At 41.2% G+C, this 17,555-nt stretch overlaps 1 protein-coding gene and 1 long non-coding RNA gene across 3 annotated transcripts in view; both read left to right on the top strand.

The window, feature by feature from the left end:
• Positions 1-1,828, top strand: part of LOC129643438 (uncharacterized) — a 39,401-nt gene extending 37,573 nt beyond the window's left edge. Inside the window, exon 4 of the long non-coding RNA XR_008710308.1 lies at positions 598-1,828. This is a non-coding gene — a long non-coding RNA (uncharacterized LOC129643438). The remainder of the gene's footprint in view (positions 1-597) is intronic.
• Positions 1,829-3,538: 1,710 nt separating this feature from the next.
• On the top strand, positions 3,539-10,880 carry CLDND1 (claudin domain containing 1). 2 transcript variants are annotated; one of them, XM_055567888.1, is made up of 6 exons: positions 3,594-3,670; positions 4,799-4,842; positions 5,063-5,372; positions 7,722-7,832; positions 9,216-9,353; positions 9,474-10,880. In XM_055567888.1, exons 1-6 carry the CDS (start codon positions 3,664-3,666, stop codon positions 9,692-9,694), a joined length of 831 nt encoding a protein of 276 aa, XP_055423863.1. In that variant the 5' UTR covers positions 3,594-3,663; the 3' UTR covers positions 9,695-10,880. The 2 variants fall into 2 exon arrangements, with proteins under 2 accessions (XP_055423864.1, XP_055423863.1); XM_055567889.1 differs by lacking the exon at positions 4,799-4,842 and having other exon boundaries at positions 3,539-3,670.
• The last annotated feature ends 6,675 nt before the right edge of the window (positions 10,881-17,555 follow it).

The raw sequence follows: 17,555 nt of genomic DNA, 5'->3' as shown, positions 1-17,555 counted from the left end.
TAGTTTTTAATTCCTTAAAAAAGTACAATTAAAAGTAATATTTAAGTGTATTAGGGAGTTTTGTATTGGAGGGAATTCTCACATAAAGAGTCGTTTTTGTAAGCACATAATAGAAACAAGTTATAATATCTACATAACTAGATTTTTGGTTTATTTAAAGTAGAGTGTAATTACAATATCTTCTTGCTGAAACTAGAACCATCCTTAACAAATTAAGCCAGAGGACTAGCTCAACTTTGCTTTTAAATCTAAATTTCATAATCTGTACTTGGTTGCACTAAATCATCTTTATGTGAAAATACATCAGGCAAGCTATCGTTTCCCAAACAGTGCAGTATGAAATGAAAACAAATTTAACTGCATGAATTTATTAAGTATTTATTTTGCTTACCAACATGAGCAGCAAGCACAGATAGAAGACAGAAACCCCAAGATGTAAAGATAGACCAGAAACATGGTTGTGTGCTTGGTGGTACTGGGTGTGATGGAGTGGTTCAAGTCCTCTGGGCTGAGTGGGCAGGAAGGTCACAACCTCAAGTGTGCAGACACTCCCAGGTCCATGCTAAACTGCTGACTGAAATGTGTTGTGTTTTCTAGGCATTCTGCAGATTTGATAGATGAAAGCGTCATCCTCCTTTGAAGGTCTCTCCAGATACATCCATCTCCTGAATCATGAGGACTTTCGTATGCCATGAGCCCAGCCTGGGAATCTCCTGAGTGAAGCTGAGCGAGGATGCCTAAAATCTGGTCCTGGCATCCTTCTTAGCCATTTGGAAGTTGGTCCAGAGGTTGGAAATGGTCTTGCCTGGGAAATCCCATGGACACAGGAGCTGGTGGGCTAGGGTCACAAAGAGTCAGACACGACTGAGCAACTAAACAACAAACAACAACAATGTTCCTAAACCTTCTGAAGTGAGCAGGGACCAACACAAACGGCTTACTTCCAGCCTCCAGGGGGAATTGAGAGCTTTAAAGAGGTGTTTATATTGCCCCTATTCAAAGATTATAGGTGTTGAACAAATATTTGCAAATACTAATAGTTTAGCAATTGTCTAGTATGCCCCAGGCTCTAGACTGGGTATTTTATATGTATTTTCTCATTTAATTCTCACAATGATCACATGGAATAGGTGCTATTGTCAACATCATAATTTAGATAAAAATAAACTGAGACTTAAAGAGGTTAAGTAAATTCTCTAATGTCACAAAACTAGTCAGCTCACCCGAGTATTCAAGCTTGAAGTCAGTTATTCCCTGGGCTCAGTTTCCTTGTTTGTGAACTGAGGCAGTGTCTTCCTTTTCCTTTTTCAAACTTCTCTTTGACCTGGTTTTATTTACCATGTAACTTCTCTAGAGAGATAGTTCCACTTCACTGGAGAAAGAAGGTAGGGAATTTCTAATGAAACCAGTGGATGAAAACATTTCCTGGTGAAAAAATGCATTGAGGGGTTTTATTATGCATTAACAATTTGCCTGAGCACCTCCACCATTTTCTCTAGTTGGTACCTCTAACAAACTTCTCCTTTGATCCGATATCCTACATGAAAATATGGTAATTTTGAATATTATATTTGGCTATTACCTTATTTTAATTATGTACTGGATATGAATACCAGTTCACCAATTCTGGCAAAAGAAATAAGGCTACAAATAGAAAAACAAATGATACACCTTCAGTCTATCAGGGTGGTAGAAATTTAGTATCAGATTGGGGTTCCTACCTTTTCCCTGTGCTGTGGCCAAATTCAAAGGGATTTGGGGGATGAGGAAGTGTTTGAGAGTCCTGCTGGTCCTTGAGTTGGCTGTTTCTGTAGGTTGTTGTTTGGTCCATAGGTTGAGTCTGACTCTTTTGAGACCCCATGATCTGTAGCTTGTCAAGCTCCTCTGTCCATGAGGTTTCCCAGGTATGAATACTGGAGTGGATTGCCATTTTCTTCTCTAGGGGATGTTCCCAACCCAGGGATTGAACCTACATTTCCTGCGTTGCATGCAGATTCTTTCCCATTGAGCCACCTGGCAAGCCCAGTCTCTGTAGGTATCTGTTGAGAAATCTGACATTTGCTGTTCTCAGAGCACATTCTTGGGTCCACATGGGTCACTAAAGAGACGTCGCTGTTTCTTGTTTGTGGATTTCTATGCAGTACTTGAAGGCTTAGAATCCTTTCGTTGCCTCTGTGCCCTACTTCTTGTTGTTCAGTCGCTTAAGTTGTGTCCAACTCTTTGCGACTCAATGGACTTCAGCACCAGGCTTCCCTGTTTTTCACTATCTCTCCCAGTTTGCTCAAATTCATGTCCATTGAGCAGATGATGCCAACCAATCACCTCATCCTCTGCTGCCCCTTGCGGTAAAGTCACCTGCAATCTCTGAGGTCATTCATGACCTTATCCGCTTAATGCAATGTTCTCCAAAATTCAGTCTTTTTCATACTAAATTAAAAAAGTATTCACTTTTTTGACATATCTGAGATGCTTAGTATTAATATTTTAACCAATTTATTTAAAAAGGAAGCTTTACTACAATAAAGAGAAAACATCATTTGCCTTTAAGAGAAAGCAGCCAAAAATCATATGAAACCTGAAAAATGTCATTACATTCTATTTGGATGCCTTCTGTCAGGTTCAGTTCAGTTTAGTCTGTCAGTTATGTCAGACTCTTTGCGACCCCCATGGACTGCAGCGTGCCAGGCCTCCCTGTCCATCACCAATTCCCTGCTGCTGCTGCTGCTGCTGCTAAGTCACTTCAGTAGTGTCCGACTCTGTGTGACCCCACAGACAGCAGCCTACCAGGCTGCTCCGTCCATGGGATTTTCCAGGCAAGAGTACTGGAGTGGGGTGCCATTGCACCAACTCCCTGAGTTTACTCAAACTCATGCCCATTGAGTCAGTGATGCCATCCAACCATCTCATCCTCTGTCTTCCCCTTTTCCTCCCGCCTTCAATATTTCCCAGCATCAGGGTCTTTGGAAATGAGTCAGTTCTTCACATCAGGTGGCTAAAGTATTGGAGATTCAAGCTCGGCAGCAGTCCTTCCAAAGAATATTCAGGATTGATTTCCTTTAGGATTGACTGGTTGGATGGATCTCCTTGCAGTCCAAGGGACTCTGTCAGGTTACATCCTTCTTAGTCTAAACTTAAGCCATAAAACCAGAAAGTACCTGGTGCAATGGGAATGAGCCTGTAGGAGAGTTTTAAAATTATTGGGTTAATATTTTAAAAGGATAATCGCATTGTTGTTTCACAATTAGGGTGGTGGTAGGGAAAGCACAACTGGAAAAATCTGAGTCACATTAGTCACAATTAATGATCCGTAGTGACCCGAAACACCTCGCCTTACTCGGTGGACCTTCGTAGTAAAATATAAGAAACAATCAGCTCAGACCTCCCTTCTGCGCACCTCGGAAGCTGAACTACATCTCCCACAATGCGCCGCGCCCAGAGCCAGGAATGCCGTCTGCCGCCCCCCCGCAGCTTTTCCTCTGTCCCTCCTACAACTCCCACAAGTCCCCTCGGCTCCGGGGCCAGGCCCGGCCCGGGGTGGAGGCGGAGGCGGAGGCGCGGGAGTTATGGAGGGGGCGGGCTCTGCAGGGAAGTGCGTCAGAGGAGGCGCGGAGAGAGTAGGGTGCTGTGGTTTGAGCTTGAGGGCGAAGCTGGCGGAGCAGGAGGATGGGCGGTGAGTGAGCGGGGCCGACGTCGCTGGGCGGGGGTCGTGTAGCCGTTCGAGGTTTCCAGCAGTTTGAAGAGGGGGCCCCCTCCCTGGGCGCGGCCCGGACCGTGTGGGTCCTGAGTGGGGGGGTTATCGCCGGGCTTTTCCCTTGGCTGATTGTTCCGGGGAGGGGCCTTCTCGGGTATCTGGGGCCCCTGGCCGGGGACAGCTCAGGGCTGCCCCGCCCCAGAGCCCGCCCGCTCGTCTCGACCACCCCCAGCCCCAGGGTGCGACCCGCGAGGTGACAGCTCCAGGCGTCCGGCCTGGGAGAACCGCCGCTCCTGGTGCTCGGGACCTTTTAAGGTCATTTGAGAGCATCAGGATGAAAAAGAATTAAAAAGAATAAAAATACAAACCCAACTTCTGGAGTTATCATCGTTAACGATTGTGATTGCTCTGATCTCTCCTGAGTCACTTGCCATTTTCCAAACTCAGCAACCCCAGTTTGCGAGCTTGTTTTCGAGCTCCTTTTTAAGGTGTTTGGCGCGGTTCATGGTATATATTTGCAGTATTTGACTCAGCTTGATCCGCCTTGAGTCATTGTACTGCGGCCATTTACTATTGCCATTCAGCCCAGTCCACGCCTTTGGAGTGTTAATATTTGCCTAATTCAGAGTTTTCCTTCCGGCTGAGGATCTTTTAGTTTGCAGATAAGAAGGTTCAAAAGTATAAGGAACTGGGCGAGTAGGTAGGAAGGAGTGAAGACTGTGACAGCGGAAGGGAGCTTGGCTTAGCTTTAATGGATTAGGGGCAGATTGGTATCTAGCATTACTGCATATTATTATTCTCTTTGCTCCTCCGTGCGCCTGAAACAACCTTTCTCTCTGGGCTAACATTTTCAGCTGTCTTCTAAATAGTTCCTTACTCTTTCTTTACCTTGTTTTAAAAGGTTTCCCTGTTCAGAGGAAACTGGGAGGAGCCGATTTCCTCTGCTTCCTTTTCCTATGCCTTTTTCACACTCAGACCCAGAACACTTAATGCTCTGCAGTCTGTCATTAAAAATGTATGCAAGGTACATTGCTGACTTTGGGCATGTCTGCTGTTTGTATCTGTAATGTGTATGTCCATTTCAGTGTTGTCTGTTTTAGTGTGCAGGTGATAGACTAGAGAACAAGACTTCTGTCTCCGTAGCATCCTGGGTATGTGAGCATTCAATAAGTACTTTCATGATAATGAGTTTTGTTTTGAACTTAATTTAAAACATGCTTGCTTCTTTTTTTTAAAAAAATTCATTAATGATTATACATTAAAGAGCCATGGGATGGGGAATAGGGTAAAGGGTGATTTTGACGTAATTCCTTTCAAAATCTGTACTTGTCCTTGAAGTCTAACTTTTCTTCTTTTTCAACTTCTAAACAGAGCAGTCTGAATGCCAGAATGGATAACCGTTTTGCTACAGCGTTTGTAATTGCTTGTGTACTTAGCCTCATTTCTACCATCTACATGGCAGCCTCAATTGGCACAGACTTCTGGTATGAGTATCGGAGTCCAGTTCAAGAAAATTCCAGCGATTTGAACAAAAGCATCTGGAATGACTTTGCTAGTGATGAGGCAGATGAAAAGACTTACAGTGATGCACTTTTCCGATATAATGGCACAGTGGGATTGTGGAGACGGTGTATCACTATACCCCAAAACACGTACTGGTATAGCCCGCCAGAAAGGACAGGTATTTGTCTTATTTTAACTTTTTGTCTCCTTTGTGTGTGTGTGTGTTTGCGTGTGCACGCATACACACTGCATCGTGGGCGACTCTTTGTGACCCCGTGGACTGTAGCCCGCCATGCTCCTCTCTCCATAGTATTTTCTAGGCAAGAATACTGGAGGGGGTTCCCATTTCCTACTCTAGGTGTTCTTCGCCACCCAGGAATTGAGCTCACATCTTTTGCGTCTTCTGCAATGGCTACTCAATAATAGAGAAAGTGATACGATGATGGCCAGTTATGTACAAGAATGTCTGTGGGTTCTTTCTCTTCCCAAAGAAATAAATCTTATGTATTCTTTTTCCCTATCACCATCTCTCCTCAGTTTCCATTAATTAATTACCATTGTACTCATTAATATTGGTTGAATGAGTAACTGTCCTTATCTTGGAGAAAGCCATTTTAAATCTTTGTACTTATTTAGCCACACATTGAAATAGTTGTATTAATCTTACACATGTCATGAGAATATAATTAGTAAAGTACTTTGGAAGATTTTAAATACTTGGTAATTGTTAAAGTACTAGTATCCAAAATCAAGTCAACACATATGAATTAATAGTCATTTATATGTAGTTGTGTTTTAGTAGATATTATCATTTGCCCTGTAAATCTTGAGGATATAATTTGGCCAACTCTATGTTTAAATCTCCTTGTTTAAGACCTTTTTACAACAATCTTGATGGAGTTTTTAGGTTAAAAATATGCATTACGAGAATAAAAAAAATTAAGAAACTACCTCTCAGGTTTATTTTGTAAGCATTCTTAGCATTGAAAAATTTTAATTTCTAGTTGTTAAGATGGAAGCTTTAGAGTTCTTTGCAAGTAACAGCTTTATAAATTTGTTTCCATTTATGACTAGTTGGCCTCTTGGTTGGGAGCATTGTATTCAAATCACAGCACAACAGGCTCGAAATACTGTACATCAGAAGGATGATAGTGTGATTTTATACAAAAAAGAAAGTGATCGGAAAGAGGTGAAAGTTGGCTGAATTTTATTTAAAATGTTCAGTTCTATTTATGAGAGCATAGGAACACTTGATACTTGAATCTTAGCAATCATTTATTATTCAGTCAACAAATATTTATTGCACACTTTCATGTTCAGGGCCTAGGAGCTAGGTGTACGTTAGGGAAAAAAACAAAAATCCCTAGTCCTGGGGAGCTAACATTCTAATAAGGGCTGACTGGCAATAAACAACAAATAGGTATAACAGTATCAACAGAATAAATAATTATGTAGTAGAAGGTGATGTGCTATGAAAAATAGAGTAAAATAAAGGGGATTTGAAAGTACATAGGGAAGGGGATGTTGGTGGGCATATAAGTTATGTTCTTCAATAGTAAAGGCAGGATAGGCTGCAGCAGGAAAACACCACTTGAGTAAAGACTTGATAAAGGTGAAGGAGTTGACCCTGTGGGTAATTGTGGAAATAAGAAGACTCATTTAGAATGGACGGAACGACTCTAAGGGCCCTGTGGTGGGAGCATGCCTGAAATACTCAAGAACCAGCAAGGAATTCCCTAGGCTGGAAGGGAGGGGGCTGGGGAGAGTTGGGTAGACTGTCAGAGATGTATTCTGGGAGTGGGAGTAGGGCAAATCAGGCAGGATTCTGTAGGTGCGATGAGGACTTTGGATATTACTCTGAGTGTGATGGAGCCATTGTGGGGCTTTGTGCAGAGGAAAGATAATCTGGTCACCTGGGCAGATGTGTTGAAAACAGACAGGTGGCTGGGCAAGACGGAAGCCAGGAGACTTAAGAGGCTGTTGAACCAGTTCATGTGAAAGATGGTTACGCCTCAGATCAGGGTGGTAGTACTGAGCGCAGTGCCTGATCCTAGATAAATGTTGAAGGTAGAGCCTGTGGGATTTCCTGATGAAATGCTTATGGGCAAGAATGACTCTATAAAGTTTCTGGTCTGAGGAATGAGAAGGATGAAATTATCGTTTACCTGAGATGGGGAACAAGACTGATGGAATAGGTTTGGGGGAGAAGGATCAAAGTTTCTATTTTAGTCTTTGTCCCCTCCTCCTTCATAGTCATCTTACTGTCTATTCTCATTCATTTTACTCCTTTTTTTTTTTTTTTTTTTTTTTTGCCTTCCTGTACCTATGTCACACCTGCTGCTGAGAACTATTGGTCTCTTGGGCATTAGTCTGTCCTGTGTGTCACTCAGGGCCAAAGAGGGTGCTCTCCTGAGAACATTTTTCCACATCACCTTTTATTTCAGAGAATAATTACAGATTTTTGTTAAATGTTTAAAATTAAAACAAACCAAAACACAACAAGCAATCGTTGTTTTTCTTATTCCAGAGTCATTTGATATGGTCACAAAATGTATGAGTTTCACACTAAATGAGCAGTTCATGGAGAAATTTGTTGAGCCTGGAAACCACAATAGTGGGATTGATCTGCTTCGGACCTGTGAGTACTTTGTTGGGAAAAAAAGGAAAATAACTTTATATGTCTTTTGTTGAACTCAGTTTTTGGAACAAGATGACATTGTACATTGTGTCAACTTGAAATAAGATCTTTAATGTTATCCCAACAAACTCTGTCCTCTTGATAATATATTTTAGAAGTTAGATATGTACTTAACAAATTGCAGATATGAAGTTGAGCAGCTAATACATTGGGTGACAGAATCTATACTCACCAAAAGATGTTATTAATAGGCCTGTTTAAAGAGGAAATTTATAGGAATAAATAATAAATGTCTATATTTAAGTTAAACACTTCATTTTTCTGTGTTCAGCTAGGGATATGTGAAAAAAGTTGACTGCAAGCTTTACATGAGTCAACTTAAGTGTCAGGCCTCCCAAAACTATTGCTCTAGTCTTAGGTGGTGGTATCAAAAGTGTAGATGTCAAAAATGAAAGTCCTTATTAAGAGCATTCTGTTCCTTGATGGTCAGGCTGCCTGGGAAATATTATCTTCAGATTTGGACCTAGTCTCTAGGCTATTAGAGTTACTGGAACCTGCCCGGAAGAATGACCGTTTCATGAGAGGGGATGTTGAATAAATGGCAAGTATTCAATTTTGCATTGTCAATGCATAGGAAGTTTGTTACTAACAGAGTTTGAAGGGAAGTTCGAAAAAAGACATTGATGTAGTTCCAGAAAGTAAAAACTAGCCCTAACAGGTAAAATTTGGTTCAGAGTTGATGTTCCTACATTGATAATAATTAACATAGTTTGAAAAGGGAACGGGGTGCTTTGGAAAGTCATCAGCTTTTTTCCCAATGTTGTTGAGGGACTTTATGATAATTAAAGCTGCCATTTTTTGAGTGCCTGGTATATACTAGATCCTCTGCTTTGTGCTTTGTGTATATTCTTTTAACAGGTCTTTTATAATCACTATTCATTTACTTGTTATTCCTGCCTTGAGATCCTATAGGGACTTAAATATGTATGTAGAACCAGAAGGTTTTGCTTCCAGTCTGGTTCTTCCACTTACTGTGTTACTTTTTACAAGTTATCTTCTTTCAGTTTCCTCATTTATAAAATGGAGGTAATAGTACCTTCTTCATAGGGATGTTGGGAGGTTTAATACACAAAGCATGTATAGAACGGTGCCTGATACATAGGAAGCCCTCAGTAATAGTTAACTATTAGTGTCTTTTTGCTTTTGTCAGAAGAAAGTTAGCACTGTTTTGAACAATGTGCTTTAGGAAAAAAGCCTCAATATCAAAGTACCCCATTCTCACTTTTTGAGAAAAGTTCTAACAGAATATGAAAGAAATTGCCATTGTGAGAAAACTGAAATGGTAACATTTCATTTCTCTCTCTCTCTCTCTTTTGAAATCAGATCTTTGGCGTTGCCAGTTCCTTTTACCTTTTGTTAGTCTAGGTTTGATGTGCTTTGGGGCTTTGATTGGACTTTGTGCTTGTATCTGCCGAAGCTTGTATCCCACCATCGCCACAGGCATTCTCCATCTCCTTGCAGGTGGGTCTCTTCTTCAAACTTAGTTTTACCTCTTTGTCGCCTTAGGGATCACATGTCGCTGCCTTTTATCATGCTCTTATCTAGCTATGTTGTTTTTTTCCCCCTAAATTTTCCTCCAAGGTCTGTGTACACTGGGCTCAGTGAGTTGTTACGTTGCTGGAATTGAACTACTCCACCAGAAACTGGAGCTGCCTGAGAATGTGTCTGGTGAATTTGGATGGTCCTTCTGCCTGGCTTGCGTGTCAGCTCCCTTACAGTTCATGGCTTCTGCTCTCTTCATCTGGGCTGCTCATACCAACCGGAAAGAGTACACCTTAATGAAGGCATATCGTGTGGCATGAGTGGGAAGCTGCCTGCTTTACAGTTGCCATTTTTATGATTTTTTTTTATATTAATATTGTCTGTTACCTCCCCCGAATTGTTTTTAATTTAACTTTTTTTGTGTGGATATACCATTTTATCCTGAAAATCCATTTTATTTATTCATGCAGACAGTTGTTTCTCAACACAACTAAAATTTAAATGGAACCTGGGTGATTCCATCTTTTAGTCAAACTAATCTAGGTTCAGAATCCAGACAGAGAAAAATGGGTAGAGTCTTGGCACAAATTTGTGAGGAAAATTGGTAGTAGGAGGTTGACCCATACCAAGTTCTGCTGACGTCTATTAGACTTTTCAGTAATGTAACTGTATCTGTTTAACTGGAACTTACAGTTTCTTTGGGAAACCTCTTATCATTGTCAAAACTTATATTCGCTTTGCTATTGTAGACAGCCAGTCAGCCAGAGATACAGTGCTGTCTTCAAGGACTTAGGCTATCTAAAATAAGCAAATCATCTAAGATCCTTTTCCCTAAATATTGGCATATAGTTTCATCTGAAGTGAAATACTGCAGTTTTTTTATCTGTACACTGTCTGTTTAAAAGAAAGGGAGTGTTTACGTGGAATTTTAACTTTGTTAACTACAAAAATTCCAGTTCAGCCAGTCAAGACGATTAACCTTATTTTACTTTTTTTTAAAAAATCTTTAATATGTCAATAGGATTTCCAGTATCAGCAAACCTTTTTGGATTTTTGTTCCTTCCCTCCTCACACACCAGACATATTACAAGAGTGCTTTCTTTTAAATAATACATTGAGGTCACCAAGTAAAATTTTCCAACTGCTGTTTATTTCAGCTAAGTACCATAAAGAAGGTTCCACCGTAATGACCCTCCAGAGCTAGGAAAACTACCACAAGACCTAAAGCTTTGGCTGGTCATTAACTTCCGACTGGTCTTTATCTCTTGTGGTGGAATGATGTGCCTTTCCTTGCCTAAACCCCTCCTGGTGTGTCAGCATTATTTAATGTCTTCTAATTCAGTCATTTTTTTATAAATATGTCTATACACATTGAACTTAAAAAAAATCTTATTTATTTATTCCATTACTGTAGTACTTGACAGATTAAAAAAAATGTAACAGTAATTTCTTACGAAATCCTAAATCTGTCTTTTTTAAAAAATAAAAAATGAGAAGAGACTCAGAGTTGTGTATAGTGTCTGAGTTGATTAAATTTCAGTACCTTAGGATAAAAAGCAGTACAGGATTCTGAATGAGGATTACTGTGATTTTTCTGAGGGAAGTGCATTGTTGCTCTGAAGGCCTTTCTTTTATGTCTATTGTTTGGGTCTTTTTTTTTTCTTCTAGAAAATGTGGGATGCCCCCACTAGAAAATAAGAGACAATTTTTTAATGTTTCAGTTTTAAGACCTGTTTTCAAAGTATCATGTGTTATGATACATATCATGTATTATGATAATATTATGTATCATTGCTAACATGGCTAGTTTTTTGTTCCTGTTTTTTATCTTTTGGCAGTGCCACATGGCATGTGGGATCTTAGTTCCCCTGCTAGGGATTGAACCCCTTCCCCGTGGATTGGCTGCTTGAAGTCAGCCAGTGGACTTCCACTGGACACCAGGGAAGCCCCAACATGGCTAGTTTTCGTAAAGTCGTTTAATGGCTGTGGATGTTTATGTTCTATATAAAATAATTAAGTTAGCTTCTGACTTAAAGCCAATGTTACTCTTCAGTAGATTATTGCCTGTGAGATGGCTGATTACTCAGTTTTCTGCCTCTTCTAACTCTTGAAGTTTCACTGCCTTTCAGCACGTTTTGTGGAAGGTACAAAAGCTAGGTGAACAAGCGCAGCGTTCTTTGGGGAATGGGATTTTTAAATTAATGACCAACATGACATTTTTGGATTTTTATTTTAAACAATATCTTTGCTTCTTGTTACCCCAGAGTTATCTAACTGCTACTCTAACACCCATCTTTCACGTGCACTGAGGAAGCTCAGTCAGAACCCAACTCCTGAGCCTCACCCGTAGATTGCTTCCTCAGTGAACCCCGGTGCTGAATATGTGTTGTAGTTTTAGTGTATTTCAGAGTAGCTAAGGTCATTCTCTCCTTCGAAGGCTTTTTTCTTTGGAATACAAAGGCTTGGATTGTTTCACTTGATGTATAAATATTACAGGTTTTCAGCTATCTAATGAGAAGGAAATGGCAACCCACTCCAGTATCCTTGCCTAGAGAATCCTGTGGACAGAGGAGCCTGAGGGCTGCTGTCCATAGGGTTGCACAGAGTTGGGCATGACTGAAGTGTCTTAGCATGCATGCATGCATTGGAGAAGGAAATAGCAACCCACTCCAGTATTCTTGCCTGGAGAATCCCAGGGACAGAGGAGCCTGGTGGGCTGCCGTCTATAGGGTCACACGGTCGGACACGACTGAAGCGACTTAGCAGCTGCAGCAGCAGAAGCAGCAGCTATCTAATGATTCTAATCAGGTGGAACTATATGAAATTACTGATATTTAACTGTTTTTGATTAATACATAAAATCAGTTGCAAAGAATGTGCTGCTGCTGCTGCTAAGTCGCTTCAGTCGTGTCCGACTCTGTGCGACCCCATAGATGGCAGCCCACTAGGCTCCCCTGTCCCTGGGATTCTCCAGGCAAGAACACTGGAGTGGGTTGCCATTTCCTTCTCCAGTGCAGTAGAGTGAAAAGTGAAAGTGAAGTTGCTCGGTCATGTCCGACTCTTAGCGACTCCATGGACTGCTGCCTACCAGGCTCCTCCGTCCATGGGATTTTCCAGGCAAGAGTACTGGAATGGGGTGCCATTGCCTTCTCCAAAGAATGTGCTATTAATCTCTTTCCAGCTAATCTTTGAAAGCAATCCCCAAGCAAAATAATTTTCAGATTTTTCAGAATGTGAGTTTTATGGCAACTTAAGAATTAAGAAACATGTTTTAAGATCTTAATTTTATGGTTCCTAACCTTATTTCATGATATGAATAATGTCTTCTATATCCTTTTCAGCAAAAACTCATTTTAGAAAAACTTTTAAGGATAGACATAAACACAGTTAAAAGTTGATGCAATAAAAAGGGCAGAAGTTATTTGTTCAATTAACATTTGTGCCTGCTGTCTAGGTCATTATACATTAAGGTCTCGAGAATTTAACTGTAATGTGTTCAAGTTTTACCAGACCTAAGTATTAGTTGTGTGTGTGTGTGTGTGTGTGTGTGTGTATGGGGCTGGGGGTTGCACAGGGAGGATGGATGGAGTTAAGTCACAGGTGAACTGACTGGTGACCTCAGTGAAAACGAGATGACTATACACCAAATTATAGAGTTTGTTTTTCTTTATCCCAGAGATATCGCTAAATTGCAGGCTAGCACTGTTGAAACATATATAATATAGATCCAACCATTTTCAATTACTGTAAAATAATGTGAGGGCATTTTAAAATTTAACCCTCATGAAGGGGCTTCCCTGGTGGCTCAGTGGTAAAGAATCTGCCTGCCAGTGTAACAGACATGGGTTCAGTCCCTAGGTTGGGAAGATCCCCTGGAGAAGGAAATGGCAACCCACTCTGGTATTCTTGCCTGGAAAATTCCTTGAACAGAGGAGCCTGGCAGGCTAAAGTCCATGGGGTCACGAAGAATCAGACAACTGAGTGATGGAACAACAAGCTTTCACCAGAAATGAAAACAACCTGTTGTCTTAAGCTGATTTTGCCAGCTGCAACACTTTGAAAAGTTTCCCAACAGCTAAAGGAGTAGGTAATGGGTACAGTTCTGAAGATGAAAATTATTATTTCACAAACTCCGCCCACCTCTGTCCTGGCACACATAGGTGGAGTCTCTTGTCCTCCTTTCAGCCCTCTTCTCATAAAGGAGTGATGATTCATACTTTGAAAAGAGAAATAAAACAAGAAAACACATTTATGTATAGGAATTCTTTTTCTTTTGCTTATCAGGTGTTCCAACACACTGTTGTAATAAGATTTATTTTTCCCTTGGTTCAAATTATGTGAAAACTCTAAATTGCATAAAGAATTAGAATAATTATTTGCTCTCTTCAAGAAGTCATTCAAATCCTTTTTAGTGTTAAAATTTCTGTTAGCAAAATTAAAACATTGACATTAATGTTTGCACACTTTCAGCAAACTTGTAAGATCCAATTTATATTATTTTCTATCTTTGCAACGTTTTAAAAATATGAACTAAGGAGAGAATTCTCTTTTGTCTTTGATTTAGTATAGGTTTAATTCTCTCAGGGCCTATGGCCCTAGTCCCTTCTGATATGATTAGGCCCAGATATCTAACTGATTTTTGACAAAGCTGAGCCTTTTCTCTTGATGCCTTGTAACCGCAGTCTGCCAGAAAGTTTAAGAAACCTTTTGAGGCTTGTGAACAAGCTTCCTCTGTCTCAGCACAGAGCAAAATATCATCTACATGTTGTAATGCCACCGCTTTACAGCTATTAAAAGTTTTGTAGATCCCATGATAAACTTTGTCTAAATAAGTGAGGACTGTCACGAAATCCCTGGGGCAAAACTGTCCAAGTTAACGGAGAAGCTGGCTGTGTAGGGTCTTCAAAGGCAAATAGAAATTGACTTTCCTCGCCAAAGGCACTGAATAGAAGGCATCTTTTAAATCAAGTACTGAGAAATATTTGGCTCATTCAGGAATTTCAGACAATAGAGTATAAGGATTAGGCACCATGGGGTGTAAAGGAACTACAGCCTCGTTTATTATTTGGAAATCTTGAACTAGTCCCCATTTGCCATTTGATTTCTTTATACCCAAAATAGGAGTGTTGCAGGGACTGTTTCAGGAAATTAATAGTCCCTGCTCCTTTAAATTTTCGATGATGTGTTTTAACCCTTCCTTAACCTCAGGTTTTAGTGGATACTGTTTCTTATGTGGAAATACGTGCGGGTCTTTGAGCTTAACAACTACAGGAATAGCATTTTGTGGTCGACCCACAGATTTTCCATCAGCCCATACTCTAGGATTTACATTTTGTTCAACTAGAGGGAGAGAAAGGGAGGGCTCCATATTTATGAAAACAGAGGCATGGACCTTGCTCAGTATATCCCTTCCCAAAAGGGGTGAGGGAGATTCTGGCACGATCAGAAACTCATGTGAAAATAGCACAGAATCCCAGTTGCAAGATAAAGAATAACTGAAATAATACCTCTTGGTTCATCAGACAGTCCCATTATGGAAGCAGATCGGGAAGAAAGTGAGCCAGGGGCTTCAGTAAGCACAGAGTAAGTTGCTCCAGTATCTAAAAGGAAATCGACGGATTGGCCCCCCACAATTATTAATACCCGGGGTTCCTCAGGTGTAATTAGGATGAGCGCTTGTGTGGGGACCCCCCGGCGCCTTCAGTCCTGATTGTTTTGAGAGTCTGACCCTGGAGACCTGCGCCTCTGGGGGCAGTCTCTCTTGCAGTGTGGTCCCTTGCAGACTGGACATGGAGCCGGGGAGGCTTAGATGCCTAAGGGCAATCTCGCTTGAGGTGTCCCTCCTTTCCACAGTAATAGCAAGCCCATCTCTTTTCACCTGGATCCCTCTGGGCATATTTTTCAGGCTGTTTTTCATAGCCATTGCCAAGGCTTCCTCCTTTTTCTTTGTCTTTTTCTGCCTTTCTTTCTTTTTCTCATATTCCCTACCATAATAGACTGTGAGCCAGTTGTAACAGTATCTAAAGGCTGATTTGGTCCATACGCCCATTTTAATAGCTTACGGCGGATATCTGGAGCTGACTGAGTGAGAAATCTATCCTTTAAGATAACTTTTCCCTTGTTCCTTACAGAACCGGTCTAATTGTAGAACAGTATTATACTTAAGAGACCCTCCAACTGGCCACCGTTCGCCGTCCTCCAATGGATACCGTGGCCATGCAGTATCACATAGGAAGACCAGGTGTGTCTTCTTTAAGCCCTGGGGATCAAATCTATCCCAGTTTTTCAAGATACAGTTCAAAGGAGTGAGGCTAGAATTGTTAGCTCTCTTCTATAAGAGAGAAAAAAAGCGACCAGTGCCATCTTTCTACCGGAGGTGTCCCTCCCTGCTCTAGATGGGGGTGTAGAGAGACTACACCAAAAGCTTTTCCTTCCTGGTCGGACTTAGTCTGTCCCTTACCGACGCAGGCGCCATCCTTGTCCCTCCCGGTTCTACCACCGAGACGGGGTGGGGATGTACCAGGGGTATATCTGATAGCATCCCTACCTGATGTCCAGCTCTTCACCATTAACCTTGCTTGCCTCTGATGCCACCCAGGGTGCAATCAGAGTAACCTTCCGGAATGCCTCCCAAGTTAAGACCGCTGGGGGAAACATTCGTCACCTGAGTGCCTGTGCATGACCCTGAGTATATTCCTGACCACAGTAAGACTGATACGAACATAAAACTGAGATGTTCCTTCCAAGCATCACCACACCAGTATAAGAGCCTCCTCTGGTCCACCAAGAGCCAGCGTTACCAAAGGAAAAAACCATTGCAGTCCCAATCTGAGTAACCCTTAACCTCAGAGATGTTTTTGGAGCTAGAGCTCTATCTAGCTTTTGAACTTTTGATTCCTAGTGAGGCTAGGCACTTTTCTGATTACCAATCCAAGTTTGGGACCTAAGCCACAGTACACAGTAACAGTATAGATCACAAGTCGCTTGAAAGCCTATGATCCAATAGATTAGGTTAGTACTCCTAATTTCCAAGGAGTTATGAAATGGTCAAAGAGACCAAAAAGCTTGACCAAGAAAGGAGAGTTTGGTCTACACACTTTGCCCATTTCTGGTCGGTTCCCGAAGGAGACATTGGGTGCCTCTTGGGATTGGCAGGTCAGTATAAATCCCCAACAGGTTTTTGTCATAAGCCGTATGAGATCACCATGCAACCGCAGAGCAGGGCTCTTCACTTGTTTAGCGCAGGGCATGTCATTTATTCACACAAGCACACCATAGGGTTAGTAAAGCACAGCAGAAAATGTGTTCGCTAAGAGAACAAAGAACTAGAGCTCCAAGCATCCTTACCTTGTCCTGAAGGATCTCAGATGAGCCCCCAAGATGAAAGGTTGTTGTTGAATGAAAAAAGACGCCAGGATTCTTGGCCCTCGGAGGAGAAGAATTTAATCCGGGGCCAGAGACGAGGCTTGATCGCTCAGAGCTCTTGTGTAATAAAGTTTTATTAAAGTATAAAGGAGATAGAGAAAGCTGCTGACATAGGCATCAGAAGGGGACAGAAAGAGTACCCCCCTGCTAGTCTTCAGCTGGATGTTATATAGTCATTAGCAGTCTGTTAATAAAAGAAAGGAATGTCTTAAAACTCAGAATGGCACCAGGCCTCTTACCCATAAGATGTGTTTTGGGATAATCTTGGCACCAAATGGTTCATCCTGGGCCATAAAATGGTTAACTTGAATCTTGTAGAAGGGCAGATCACCATACAAATAGTTTTATTTACATAGATTAGGGGAACAATATCTGAGTATAACACTGGTTTGTCAAGTGGGTTCTGAGCCATGAGCTGGAACTGACTTGAAGACAAAGTTTGGGGTAAATCATAGCACATTAGCATAGCTTAAGGCAAACATTTCCATAAGAAAAATGCATTGTTTATCTCAAGGTTTGAAAATAGTTAACTTCAGGTGAAACCAGGTGTCATTATGGCAACACAGTATTTTAAGAGATACCTCCTTTTAAATTTGTATAGAGAAGGAAAAAAATATCACTAGTTTGTTTCCTCCTGCTGCTTAAGAGAGACAAAAATGTCAGACACTTGCAGGCTATTTCCTCCGTTTGGAGACCCCTGGCCTTCCTGCCTGTTACCCTCTCATCTTCACCTTTTAAAATATTTGAGTTATGGGG

This window comes from Bubalus kerabau, chromosome 2 (genome assembly GCF_029407905.1).
Source record: "Bubalus kerabau isolate K-KA32 ecotype Philippines breed swamp buffalo chromosome 2, PCC_UOA_SB_1v2, whole genome shotgun sequence".
In the NCBI taxonomy this organism is placed as follows: domain Eukaryota; kingdom Metazoa; phylum Chordata; class Mammalia; order Artiodactyla; family Bovidae; genus Bubalus; species Bubalus kerabau.
This window is presented reverse-complemented; position numbering and strand designations above follow the sequence as displayed.